Here is a 15,108-nt window from a genome sequence, read left to right as displayed (position 1 = left end):
CCACCCGGCCTCCCGCATGCCCACTATACGCCCTCGCTCAAAGTCCGTCAACTGCACATACGGTTCACGTCCACGCTGTCGCGGCATGCTACCAGTGTTAAAGACTGCGATGGAGCTCCGTATGCCACGGCAAACTGGCTGACACTGACGGCGACGGTGCACAAATGCTGCGCAGCTAGCGCCATTCGACAGCCAACACCGCGGTTCCTGGTGTGTCCGCTGTGGCGTGCGTGTGATCATTGCTTGTACAGCCCTCTCGCAGTGTCCGGAGCAAGTATGGTGGGCCTGACACACCGGTGTCAATGTGTTCTTTTTTCCATTTCCAGGAGTGTACGTATAAGCAATAGCCGAGATGGAAACTGTACAATGTCTTGCTTGTAAAAGAATACGTAGTATTTTATGACTACACTATCAGTGAGTCACAGTCTCACTTGGTCTATTCGTACGTACATTGGCGTGTAAGAATTTGTGAGGACACGAAATGGAAAGATACCACAGCATCATCGTTAGCGTGAGGTCGATCTGTAGTATTATGAACGCTGAATAGATTTTCAACTGCCAAGATTCGTAGATATTACCGTTTTGGGTTGTTTGGGGGAAGAGACCAAACAGCGAGGTCATCGGTCTCATCGCATTAGGGAAGGACGGGGAAGGAAGTCGGCCGTACCCTTTCAAAGGAACCATCCCGCATTTGCCAGGAGCGATTTAGGGAAATCACGGAAATCCTAAATGAGGATGGCCGGACGCGGGACTGAACCGTCGTCCTCCCGAATGCGAGTCCAGTGTATTACCGTTTTCAGCAAGTCTCTAATGCCATCTTCGGATCTGTGATTAAATCATCTCCCGGCTGCAGTAAGTACACAAGCTGTAGAAGGCATTGGCGAACCTGTCATTTGCACTCAAGTCATTCACGTGAAAAGGTTTCCGACGCGCTTATGGCCGCACGATGGGAATTAACAGAAAAGGCTTTAGGGAATCCCATATTCAGAGCTTCACAGTGTCAAGAGTGTGCCAGGAATACCACTCTTCGGGCATTACCTCTCACCACGGGCAACGCAGTAACCGATAACTTGTACTGGGAACCCAGAATCTACTACGTACGAATCAACATGGATTCCGGAAACAGCGATCGTGTGAGACCCAACTCGCTTTATTTGTTCATGAGACCCAGAAAATATTAGATACAGGCTCCCAGGTAGATGCTGTTTTCCTTGACTTCCGGAAGGCGTTCGATACAGTTCCGCACTGTCGCCCGATAAACAAAGTAAGAGCCTACGGAATATCAGACCAGCTGTGTGGCTGGATTGAAGAGTTTTTAGCAAACAGAACACAGCATGTTGTTATCAACGGAGAGACGTCTACAGACATTAAAGTAACCATTATTTTAAACATAGCTGCGTAACAGCAACGGTTCCACGTAATAAGATGAAAAACAGCCGACCAGTTGCAAAGGATAAAGTAATCTTTACCTAGGTTTCAATAGGTTTAAACCTATCTTCTTCAGAAGACGGCAGTATTACATTAACATGGCAGGGCTATATTGTATTTGAACTAATGGAGCTATGGAGATGTTTGTAAAAATTGCAACGACGTATCATGCCATGTTAATGTAATACTGCCGTCTTCTGAAGAAGATAGGTTTAAACCTATTGAAACCTAGGTAAAGATTACTTTATCCTTTGCAACTGGTCGGCTGTTTTTCATCTTATTAAAGTAACCTCTGGCGTGACACAGGGGAGTGTTATGGGACCATTGCTTTTCACAATATATATAAATGACCTAGTAGATAGTGTCAGATGCGGCTTTTCGCGGATGATGCTGTAGTATACAGAGAAGTTGCAGCATTAGAAAATTGTAGCGAAATGCAGGAAGATCTGCAGCGGATAGGCACTTGGTGCAGGGAGTGGCAACTGACCCCTAACATAGACAAATGTAATGTATTGCGAATACATAGAAAGAAGGATCCTTTATTGTATGATTATATGATAGCAGAACAAACACTAGTAGCAGTTACTTCTGGAAAATATCTGGGATTATGCGTGCGGAAGGATTTGAAGTGGAATGATCATATATAATTGTTGGTAAGGCGGGTACCAGGTTGAGATTCATTGGGAGAGTCCTTAGAAAATGTAGTCCATCAACAAAGGAGGTGGCTTACAAAACACTCGTTCGACCTATACTTGAGTATTGCGCATCAGTGTGGGATCCGTACCAGATCGGGTTGACGGAGGAGATAGAGAAGATCCAAAGAACAGCGGCGCGTTTCGTCACAGGGTTATTTGGTAAGCGTGATAGCGTTACGGAGATGTTTAGCAAACTCAAGTGGCAGACTCTGCAACAGAGGCGCTCTGCATCGCGGTGTAGCTTGCTCGCCAGGTTTCGAGAGGGTGCGTTTCTGGAGGAGGTATCGAATATATTGCTTCCCCCTACTTATACCTCCCGAGGAGATCACGAATGTAAAATTAGAGAGATTAGAGCGCGCACGGAGGCTTTCAGACAGTCGTTCTTCCAGCGAACCATACGCGACTGGAACAGGAAAGGGAGGTAATGACAGTGGCACGTAAAGTGCCCTCCGCCACACACCGTTGGGTGGCCTGCGGAGTATAAACGTAGATGTAGATGTAGACTTGGCGACCGAGAGCAGCGCCGTCTCCATAGAGTTGTCAGTGCTAACAGACAAGCAACACTGGGTGAAATAACTGCAGAAATCAATGTGGGCCATACGACGAACGAATCCTTTAGGACAGTGTGGCGAAATCTGGCGTTAGTCGGCTATGGCAGCAGACGACTGGTTCGAGTGCCTTTGCCCTGACAGACGACTTTCCCTGCAGCGCCTTTCCTGGGCTCGTGACCCTATCGACTGGACCCAGACTACAGAAGAACCGTGGCCTGGTCGAGTGTAGCGCAGCCCCCGCGAGGCCACGGACCCAAACTGTCGACTAGGCACTGTGCAAGCAGCAGGCGGCTCCATAATGCTGTGGGCTGCGTTCGCACGGAATGGACTGGGTCTTCTGGTCCAACTGATACGCTCACTGGCTGACAATGGTTATGTTCGGCTAATTGGAGGCCATTTGCAGCCATTCGTGGACTTCGCGTTCCAAAAGACCGGTGCGCCATGTCAACACTTTTGCAACTGTGGACGGTCACAGAAGCAGTATGGTTCAGTATCTCTACAGAGGACTTCCATCGACCTGTTGAGTGCGTGCTCTGTCGAGTTGCTGCAGTGGATGTCGACACGATATTAGGACTTAAGCCATCACTTTTCTCGCCTCAGTGTGTATGTGTCATTTATTTTAGTCTGACATCACCATTATTATGCATAACTTGCAGATACGAAGATGACAGCAATGTATTTCTGAAACCGATCAATTCAAAATAAAGATTTAAATAATGTCCCGGCTCGAAGTACTCGTATTTCTTCAGATATTACAAACAGGTACCTGTTGATTCTTATGTGAGTCCCGTTTACATTTCTCGAGTAATGCGCGGTGCTCAAGTTGAATCTATGGTATAGTGTCTGTCGAACATGAAACTTTGAACTTTCCTCTATTCAGTAACATGCGCACTGTGTTTCTGTCTTTTATTGTTTGTCTGTAATAAATAACTGAAATCTGTTCTTTCTTTTTGAACCACCGCGTACCTGTGCACGTAAGTAACAGGCCATTTCAAAGTATAATTACACTCGAGAGAGATCTGAGCTGGTTACTGAGACCTAATATTCGTACCGATACCAGTGCAAATGTTGTGACGTTTACTTTTCTTTTTATTCGGGCAGGTTCGCGGCCACCAGAGGGTGCCGTCGGGCTCCCAGGAGTTCAAGGAGATGACCAAGAAGGACGCGCTAGTCCACTTCCAGAGCGAGCTGGAGAGGCTGCTGGAAACGGCTCCAGAGGCGCGGCGCTCTAGCTTCCGCAAGCAGTTCGACGGCTTCGAGAAACTGTTCGAGCGTTTCCTCAGCGAGGACGGACCCTCCATAGACTGGGAGAAGATCCAGAAGCTGCCGCAGGACGCTGTGAGTACTCCTCGCCGTCTCCCCACGGGTAACGTACTGTAAACCACGCCCCCTCACCCCATCTCCATCAGACAATTTGCCATTTGTAAGCGTAGGCTTCCGCGGCCGTTGTCATCTTCAATAAAATGGGGTGCTGCCTTTTCTCGACGTGGAACTTTATCGAAAACCTGACGGTAAACTTGGCCACAAAGTGTACAGGAAACCAACCAGTACGGACAGGTACCTTCACGCCTCCTCCCACCATCACCCCACGCAGAAGAAGTCCGCCCTGCACACGCTAACGAAGAGAGCGTACAGGATAAGCGACGAAGAACATCTGAAGACAGAACTTGAACGCCTCAGGTCCATCTTCGGAGCTAATGGCTATGGGAAGCAGACGATAGACAGCACCATGTCGACAAGGGAGAAGACTAAAAGGGAAGAGGAGAAGGAGGCACAGAGCATTGCTGTGTTACCATATGTACAAGGGGTCACCGAACGTATTGGCAAAATTCTACGAAAAGCCGACATCAAACCAATTTTCCGAAGCAGAAACAAAATATCAGACATGCTCGGTTCTACCAAGGATGCAGTTGACAAACTACACACAGCTGGCGTGTGTGAAATTGGTTGTGCGTGTGGATTAGTCTACATAGGTGAGACGGGACGTCCGATTAGCACAAGGCTCTCGGAACATGAAAGATATATCCGCCTGAAACAACACACTAAGTCAGCAGTGGCGGAACACCGAGACGAGTGCGGGAAACCAATATTTTTTCAAGAAGCCCGCGTCCTGGCGAAACAGCCTCTCACTTTCAAAAGAAAGTTTAGAGAGGCGATAGAAATAGCCAAAAGACCCGCCAACATGAATAGAGAGGACGGGTACAAGCTTCCGAGATCCTGGCTGCCTGCAATAGCAGGGCTACGGAGCGGCGGCAGAGCCGTGGCGGCCCATGCAGACACGCGGAGAGCCGCAGTAGTGGTCGCGAGCACACAAAGCAATGGCACGCCGCAGCCGGCTTCTGGACAGCATGGAAACAGTGTGACGTCACAGCCATCACCTGTTCGCTATTCGTCCGTCTCCTCCAGTGGGGTGGATTAATATAAAGACCAATAGAAAACAGCTATTTCAGCCAATGACAGATAATAAAGGAAACACCAATAAAGCATACCTTTCACCCCTCCTCCTCCTCCTTTTACAGCCAATCAAGTAACGACACGGTTTTCTCGTGCAGCTATTTAAGGAACCAAGTGTGTTTCATTTAGCAGTTTAACGTAAGGCCCTGATGAAGGCTAGCTGCAACGCTGGCCGAAACGTTGCCGCATTTTAAATTATGACGATGCGGTCTGATACCCTGAAGAATTTTATTGAAGAATTTGCCATTTGCCTGGATCTTTACATCTAAATTTATTGATAGTGGAAGAAGGACCTCTGTGGAACCTGGCTCTAAGCTGAAGATCCCGAAACGAGCAGCAACTGGCAATATCGCGCTAAAACAGTTCCCCTCAAAAGGGCGCAGCCGACATTCCTTGCCTGTCCCAACGTCTGCTCCACGTCTATTTACCTCTCAGTTGGGGGGATACTAGCTCTCGGAGTTCCCCGATGCCAATAATATGTGGCACTTTGCAGGTACGGGACTACAGTACGCTGTCGCAGCCGTCTGCTGACGTCATCCACGAGATGCTGGGCAAGCTGGTGGTGGTGAAGCTGAACGGAGGCCTGGGCACCTCCATGGGCTGCAGGGGGCCCAAGTCCGTCATCGCCGTCCGCAACGACCTCACCTTCCTGGACCTCACCGTCCAGCAGATAGAGGTGAGGCACACTGTGTCTTCTCGTGGGCTCCCAGGGTCTCCACGTCTTTCACCATCCATCGTCGTATTCTGTCACCTGAGAGGTGGTAGGCTTCTCCATCCTTTCTTCCCTTCTCAGTACAGTCCCATCCATTCAGCTACTCTGCCCTTTATCACGGCGTCTGGATTTCTGTGTTTTTCCTTCTCGAAATTCCATTTTCTGTCACTGATCCAAAGATTTTTCTTAACAGCTTGTTTTCGAAGATCAAAATTCTGTACTTCTTCTACTTTCTTGCTGAGCTTCGTGTTTCAGCGCCATACATTAATATCGGTCACACCACTGATACAGTCATTTTTAGAAGGACTTCACACCAAAATCTTAAGTTTTCAATAACTAAGGAAAAGCTTCTGTGATTGATTGTGTGAGTATATGGAATGTAACGGTGGTTAAAGAATGGAATGAAGTGGATATTTTGCGATTACTCAGTTGTTAAGTTTTGCAGTCCCTTTGAAGAAAAAATCCAAAATCTTGGAATAAGGTTCTTTTGCTAAGGAAGTAATTCATACACATAGTTATGTTTTTAGTACTGTTTTAAACTGTTTTCATATACTCATACATTTTCACAGTGTTGTAACGCTAATCAAAGTACACAAAATATAGTTTCATTGCACTTCCTCAGCAGCAGCAGCGTTACGTATAGGGCATTTTGTCAAATCGTCAGAGTAATACCTAAATTCGTGCGGAATATAATCATTAAACGTTGAATGTCGTGCATTTTGTTCCTGCAAGTAGCCACCGGTTCTGTGTAAGCCTTTTAAAAATCAGGAACAACAGACACTTCCTGAAATACAAGATCGAATGTACTCTGTAATCTTCCTATGTCTCCAGAAGCCACAACACCTAAATGTAATTTACTATGTTCAGAATGCATAAAGCAACATGTATGAGACCAGGCCTTCTGGCGTTTTGGAACATGTCTGCCTTGTGATTCGTTCGACAACCCCAGTTCCTATAGCATGTTGGCTATCACCTAGAGAACTTTTACATATCTTCAGTTTCTATTAGCTTTATGGTCAACTTGCAAGATTTGAAAGCATTTGCAGTGATTTCATAATACACTATGTGATCAAAACTATCCAGACACCGCCAAAAAATACATTTTTCATATTAGGTGCATTGTGCTGCCACCTACTGCCAAGTAATCCATATGAGCGACCTCAGTAGTCATTATACATCACGAGAGAGCAGAATGGGACGTTTCGCGGAACTCACAGACTTCGAACGTGGTCAGGTGATTGGGTGTCACTTGTATTATACGTCTGTACGCGAGACTTCCACACTTCCAAACATCCCTAGGTCCACTGTTTCCGATGTGACGGTGAAGCGGAAACGTGAAGGTACACGAACAGCACACAAACGTACAGGCTGACGTCGTCTGTTGACTCACAGAGACCGCCGACAGTTGAAAAGGGTCGTAATGTGTAATAGGCAGACATCTATCCAGACGATCACACAGGAATTCCAAACTGAATCAGGATCCACTGCAAGTACTATGACAGTTAGGCGGGAGGTGAGAAAACGTGGATTTCATGGTCGAGCAGTTGCTCATAAGCCACACATCACGCCGGTGTAAGGAGCGTAAACATTAGACGATTGAACAGTGGGAAAACGTTGTGTGGAGAGACGAATCACGACACACAATGTGGCAATCCGATGGCAGGGTGTGGGTACGGCGAATGGCCGGTGAACGTCATCTCCTAGCGTGTGTAGTGCCAATAGTAAAATTCGGAGGCGGTGATGTTATGGTGTGGTCGTGTTTTTCAGGGAAGGGGCTTTCAGCCCTTGTTGTTTTACGTAACACTGTCGCAGCACAGGCCTACACTGATGTTTTAAGCACCTTCTTGCTTCCCACTGTTGAAGAGCAATTCGGGGATGGTGATTGCATCTTTCAGCACGATCGAGCACCTATTCATAATGCACGGACTGTAACGGAGTGGTTACACGACAGTAACATCCCTGTAATGGACTGGCGTACACAGAATCCTGACCTGAATCCTACAGAACACCTTTGGGATGTTTTGGAACGCCGACTTCGTGCCAGGCCTCACCGACCGACATCAATACCTCTCCTCAGTGCAGCACTCCGTGAAGACTGGGCTGCCATTCCCCAAGAAACCTTCCAGCACCTGACTGAACGTATGCCTCCGAGAGTGGAAGCTGTCATCCAGGCTAAGGGTGGGCCATCACCATATTGACTTCCAGCATTACCGATGGAGGGCGCCACGAACTCGCAAGTCATTTTCAGCCAGGTGTCGGGAACATTTTTGATCACGTAGCGTATTATTTCACCATGCACACGCTATCAGCTCTTCTGGTTACCCGTTTCACCACAGAAAAATTTCCTGTCATATACCGGATATCAAAAAGTCAGTATAAATTTGAAAACCGAATAAATCACGGAATAATGTAGATAGAACCATTTGTATGAATGTTAAGAGCTCAGATGGAAACCCAGTTCTAAACAAAGAAGGGAAAACAGAAAGGTGGTCTATACAAGGGCCATGTACTTGAGGACAATATTATGGAAATGGAAGAAGATGTACATGAAGATGAAATGGGAGATACGATACTGCGTGAAGAGTTTGACAGAGCACTGAAAGACCTGAGTCGAAACAAGGCCCCGGAAGTAGACAACATTCCATTACAACTACTGACAAAACTCTACCATCTGGTGAGCAAGATATATGAGACAGGCGAAATACCCTCAGACTTCAAGAAGAATATAATAATTCCAATCCCAAAGAAAGCAGATTTGACAGATGTGAAAATTACCGAACTATCAGTTTAATAAGTCACAGCTGCAAAATACTAACGCGAATTCATTACAGACGAATGGAAAAACTAGTAGAAGCCGACCTCGGCGAAGATCAGTTTAGATTCCGTAGAAATATTGGAACACGTGAGGCAATACTGACCCTACGACGTATCTTAGAAGCTAGATTAAGGAAAGGCAAACCTACGTTTCTAGCATTTTTAGACTTAGAGAAAGCTTTTGACAATGTTAACTGGAATACTCTCTTTCAAATTCTGAAGGTAGCAGGGGTAAAATACAGGGGGAGAAAGGCTATTTACAATTTGTTCTGAAACCAGATGGCAGTTATAAGAGTCGAGGGACACGAAAGGGAAGCAGTGGTTGGGAAGGGAGTGCGACAAGGTTGTAGCCTATCCCCGATGTTATTCAATCTGTATATTGAGCAAGCAGTGAATGAAACAAAAGAAAAATTCGGAGTAGGAATTAAAATCCATGGAGAAGAAATAAAAACTTTGAGGTTTACCGATGACATTGTAATTCTGTGAGAGACAGCAAAGGACTTGGAAGAGCAGTTGAACGGAATGCATAGTGTCTTGAAAGGAGGATATAAGATGAACATCAACAAAAGCAAAACGAGGATAATGGAATGTAGTCGAATTAAGTCAGGTGATGCTGAGGGAATTAGATTAGGAAATGAGACAGTTAAAGTAGTAAAGGAGTTCTGCTATTTGGGGAGCAAAATAACTGATGATAGTCGAAGTAGAGAGGATATAAAATGTAGACTGGCAATGGCAAGGAAAGCGTTTCTGAAGAAGAGAGATTTGTTAACATCGAGTATAGATTTAAATGTCAGGAAGTCGTTTCTGAAAGTATTTGTATGGAGTGTAGACATGTATGAAAGTGAAACATGGACGATAAATAGTTTGGACAAGAAGAGAATAGAAGCTTTTGAAATGCGGTGCTACAGAAGAATGCTGAAGATTAGATGGTTAGATCACATAACTAATGAGGAGGTATTGAATAGGATTGGGGAGAAGAGAAATTTGTGGCACAATTTGACTAGAAGAAGGGATCCGTTGGTAAGACATGTTCTGAGGCATGAAGGGATCACCAATTTAGTATTGGGAGACCAAGAGATGAATAGACTAAGCAGATTCAGAAGGATGTAGGTTGCAGTAGGTACTGGGAGATGAAGAAGCTTGCACAGGATAGAGTAGCATGGAGGGCTGCATCAAACCACTCTCAGGACTGAAGACCACAACAACAAACAATGTAGATAGAGAGGTACAAATTGACACACATGCTTGGCATGACATTGGGTTCAAAATGGTTCAAATGGCTCTGAGTACTATGGGACTGTGGTCATCAGTCCCCTAGAACTTAGAACTACTTAAACCTAACTAACCTAAGGACATCACACACATCCATGCCCGAGGCAGGATTCGAACCTGCGACCGTAGCAGTCGCGCGGTTCCCGACTGCGCGCCTAGAAACGCTAGACCACCGCGGCCGGCAACATTGGGTTTTATTCGAACCAAAGAAATACAAATTTCAAAAAATGTCCGACAGATGGCGCTTCATCTGATCAGAATAGCAATAATTAGCATAACAAAGTAAGACACAGCAAAGATGATGTTCTTTACAGGAAATGCTCAATATGTCCACCATCATTCCTCAACAATAGCTGTAGTCGAGGAATAATGTTGTGAACAGCACTGTAAAGCATGTCCGGAGTTATGGTGAGGCATTGGCGTCGGATGTTGTCTTTCAGCATCCCTAGAGATGTCGGTCGATCACGATACACTTGCGACTTTAGGTAACCCCAAAGCCAATAATCGCACGGACTGAGGTCTGGGGACCTGGGAGGCCAAGCATGACGAAAGTGGCGGCTGAGCACACGATCATCACCAAACGACGCGCGCAAGAGATCTTTCATGCGTGTAGCAATGTGGGGTGGTTCTAATAAAACCCCGTATCATTCAAAGCATGTGTGTCAATTTTTATCTCTCTATCTACATTATTCCGTGGTTTATTAAGTTTTCAAATTTATACTGACATTTTGATCACTCGGTACATTACATGAATGTCTAGGACTAAGAAAAAATGTTCCTTTGCAAACGTTACATTACACCAATGTCTAGGACTAAGAAAAAACTTTCCATTCTGCCAAAATGTTTATCGTCCACAGAAGATGCACACATTCGAGCTACATAGTAATTCTTATTTTGCCCAACGAATCACATGGAAAACAAACATAGCTCTCTGACATTTTCTGGTACATATTCTGTTACATTATAGTAGGAATTAGCACACTTCTCCTTTCCTCCCAGTGCCTTCATGATATACATGTCTTACACACTCATTGTTCTTCGTGTTTCGGAAAAAAATACATCTACGCGTACTTGCCAAAGATAAAATACATCCTGTACAGGCAGTTCTGGCAATGGCAAGTTTTGCATGAAGTCAAAACAAATAGTGTGGAGTGACTCACAATGTTCGTATCGTTCCTCACTGACTTTCGTGCTCCTGGAGAACTTACCGCATCAGTGTCTGAGCAGAAGAAGCTGCGCTGCAGATACCCTGTTAGCAGTACCGTTCGACATAAGACTCTCTATTTTTAGTGTCAGTGCGTCAGCGATTCGATAGATGGCACGCGCAGATTATCACCATTGCAAGGACATTATTCCAGGAGCAAAATCTTTCAAAAATGGCGTTGCTGTAACGCATAAATGCATTTATAATTCGTGGAATACGGCCCTTTTCATATAGAAAGATGTGTGTGTCTGTAGAACCCGATAACGTTTTTAACTCATTTTGTCAAATAGTGGAATAAGGCCCTTTCAAAAGTGACTGTATCGATTAATTTGCACATGCGCAGTTTTGTTGCTCTTGTTAGTAGTTTGCTACTGGATAGTTTTGTCTTCGAGAACAGACATATTTCTGCAGATTTTATGAAGTTTATACAGTTCATCGTCTCCTCCTGGGTATTGTTATCCTCATCGGTAGTTCTTCTTTGTGATTTGAAGTGCTGGTGTTCCTAAATTTCGTACCTTGTGTCGCCAGTGATCCCTCCACTTCCTCGCCATGTTTCTTGTCACAAACACACATTCTGTCTTACCTTCGTCGCTTCTCTGACCCACTCCTTGTGTTCCCTCTACTAGAAGTTCATTTGTTCTTATCATTTTGTCTTCCTCCTCCAAATCAACGACAATGTCATCGGTAAACGCTAACAGTTGCATTTACACCTTTTCGAATCGATGACGGTCTTTTTAGGGTCCCCTAACCAATACCGAGTAATGAAGTATCGCTGTTTGCAAACTGTACCCACTCTAAAACATTCTGAATCCACTCTATATATTACTGTACTTAGCTAAGTTTGAATGCCTGTGTGCTCAGCGACCGTTGAATGTTCAAACTGTAGGAAGAACAGGAGTCAGTCACAAAATCTGTGATTTACTGCAGATGGCGACTTGGACTATGACAGAGTCATCACGTTACAACACAAAACAGGTGGAATCAAGAGTTACAGGATTCCGTAAAAGTGGGAAGATAGCTACAACATACCATTACCAAAGAGTCATACAAGGTGTAACAAAAACATACAAACTGCACAAATTAAAGGACACATTCCTCACACGTTGTTGTTGTTGTTGTTGTGGTCTTCAGTCCTGAGACTGGTTTGATGCAGCTCTCCATGCTACTCTATCCTGTGCAAGCTTCTTCATCTCCCAGTACCTACTGCAACCTACATCCTTCTGAATCTGCTTAGTGTATTCATCTCTTGGTCTCCCCCTACGATTTTTACCCTCCACGCTGCCCTCCAATACTAAATTGGTGATCCCTTCATGCCTCAGAACATGTCCTACCAACCGATCCCTTCTTCTGGTCAAGTTGTGCCACAAACTTCTCTTCTCCCCAATCCTATTCAATACCTCCTCATTAGTTATGTGATCTACCCATCTAATCTTCAGCATTCTTCTGTAGCACCACATTTCGAAAGCTTCTATTCTCTTCTTGTCCAAACTATTTACCGTCCATATTTCACTTCCATACAAGGCTACACTCCATACAAATACTTTCAGAAATGACTTCCTGACACTTAAATCTATACTCGATGTTAACAAATTTCTCTTCTTCAGGAACGCTTTCCTTGCCATTGCCAGTCTACATTTTATATCCTCTCTACTTCGACCATCATCAGTTATTTTGCTCCCCAAATAGCAAAACTCCTTTACTACTTTAAGTGTTTCATTTCCTAGTCTAATTCCCTCAGCATCACTCGACTTAATTCGACTACATTCCATTATCCTCGTTTTGCTTTTTTTGATGTTCATCTTATATCTTCCTTTCAAGACACTGTCCATTCCGTTCAACTGATCTTCCAAGTCCTTTGCTGTCTAGCATTACAATGTCATCGGCGAACCCCAAGTTTGTTATTCTTCTCCATGGATTTTAATACCTACTCCGAATTTTTCTTTTGTTTCCTTTACTGCTTGCTCAATATACAGATTGAATAACATCGGGGATAGGCTACAACCTTGTCTCACTCCCTTCCCAACCACTGCTTCCCTTTCGTGTCCCTCGACTCTTATAACTGCCATCTGCTTTCTGTACAAATTGTAAATAGCCTTTCGCTCCCTGTATTTTACCCCTGCCACCTTTAGAATTTGAAAGAGAGTACTCCAGTCAACATTGTCAAAAGCTTTCTCTAAGTCTACAAATGCTAGAAACGTAGGTTTGCCTTTCCTTAATCTTTCTTCTAAGATAAGTCGTAAGGTCAGTATTGCCTCACGTGTTCCAGTATTTCTACGGAATCCAAACTGATCTTCCCCCAGGTCGGCTTCTACTAGTTTTTCTATTCGTCTGTAAAGAATTCGTGTTAGTATTTTGCAGCTGTGGCTGGTCACACGTAGACGAAGAAATTATGTTACATCAATACGGGTCTGAAACGCTTTGATTCCACGTTACAACTGATTGGTCTCCAAGTCATTAATCACAGGAAACAAACACAGAAACAGAACTCACCAGCACGCCACACGCAACTCTTTGCCACAGGAGATGCTCAGTACGCCCCCGTGCACCAACCCGCCGTCGTCGCGAATCTCGGCTGCGCTGAGGCATCCCTGGAGTGTAGCGTACGGTTTCGCAACCTTCCTCAATACGGGAACGGAGCCTCTGAACATCTTGCACGGGGTTCCTTGCACAATAGCTTTCAGATGTCCCCACAAATAAGAGTCCAGTGGGTCTAGGTCCGGTGGAGGCCAGGCAATCGATCCATCTGCACCTATCCGTCTGTCACCGAATCTGTTATTTAGAAGCCGACGGACATCAACACGGAAATGAGTTGCACCATCGTGCATGAAGTACACGTTTTGACGCACAACTAAAGCGACATATGTCAAATGATTAGGTAGAACATTCTGTACAAAATTATGATAACTTTGCCCGTTGAGCATGGGTGGAAGAAAGTGTGGGAGCGTATCAGACAGTCACCAACGGTGTCGCCGTAAACTTTGACTGAAAATCTTGCTCCAAAAGCTGCTTGAGGACTGACGTCTGCCCGTACATGCTGGTTGTGAACATTTTCAATCTGATCTCGTTGAAACGACGCCTCATCTGTGAACAGCACCGTTTCACTAAAATTAGGACTGGCACACTTTGTTAGATAAACCATCCGCAGAAGAGCATCTGTGCAGGGAAATGAGCTGCTGACAGCGCCGGCACGCGCTGCGAATGGCGTGGATACAGCTGGTCCTCGTGTAACGCTCGCCAGACAGTCGTGCGGTCAAGACTGAGTGTCGCAGCTGCACGCCTTGTACTGACAATACGGTGGCCATCAACTGGCAGCCCCCCCCCCCCCCCCCCCCCTCCCGTTGCGGCGTCGCCGTCCTTCTAGGCCTCCACCGGTCGCTGAGAGGACCAGTGTCTTCAGACGTTCCCCTGCCTTCGTCCTGGATGTCTCTCCCGGTACGAACGTGGAGCGCGAGCGCCACTGCCCTCAGCCAATCCACGCGTGAAACGGGCATCTGCCTGCCACCTCTGCATTTTTATGCACTAACATTGCACGAGCCAAGTCTGCCATTAACTCTACGTAATAATCTGTGTGCTTGCAACAGTCGTACTGATCGCTGGAACAGTTGGTGTTGCCGGCCGCGGTGGCCTAGCGGTTCTAGGCGCTTCAGTCTGGAACCGCGCGACCGTTCCGGCGCGGGTTCGAATCCTGCCTCGGGCATGGATGTGTGTGATATCCTTAGGTTACTTAGGTTTAAGTACACTCCTGGAAATTGAAATAAGAACACCGTGAATTCATTGTCCCAGGAAGGGGAAACTTTATTGACACATTCCTGGGGTCAGATACATCACATGATCACACTGACAGAACCACAGGCACATAGACACAGGCAACAGAGCATGCACAATGTCGGCACTACTACAGTGTATATCCACCTTTCGCAGCAATGCAGGCTGCTATTCTCCCATGGAGACGATCGTAGAGATGCTGGATGTAGTCCT

The 15,108-nt window shown here is 45.6% G+C and overlaps 1 protein-coding gene across 1 annotated transcript in view; it reads left to right on the top strand.

The window, feature by feature from the left end:
- LOC126106547 (UTP--glucose-1-phosphate uridylyltransferase-like) overlaps nucleotides 1-15,108 on the top strand; it is a 120,284-nt gene that overhangs the window by 44,887 nt on the left and 60,289 nt on the right. Inside the window, exons 2-3 of the mRNA XM_049912886.1 lie at nucleotides 3,776-4,012; nucleotides 5,622-5,804. Coding sequence (XP_049768843.1) covers nucleotides 3,776-4,012; nucleotides 5,622-5,804 — 420 coding nt within the window. The remainder of the gene's footprint in view (nucleotides 1-3,775; nucleotides 4,013-5,621; nucleotides 5,805-15,108) is intronic.

Source organism: Schistocerca cancellata, chromosome 10 (assembly GCF_023864275.1).
Source record: "Schistocerca cancellata isolate TAMUIC-IGC-003103 chromosome 10, iqSchCanc2.1, whole genome shotgun sequence".
Lineage (NCBI taxonomy): Eukaryota > Metazoa > Arthropoda > Insecta > Orthoptera > Acrididae > Schistocerca > Schistocerca cancellata.
Note: the sequence above shows the minus strand (reverse complement) of the source record. Positions and strands in the feature narration are given on the sequence as shown.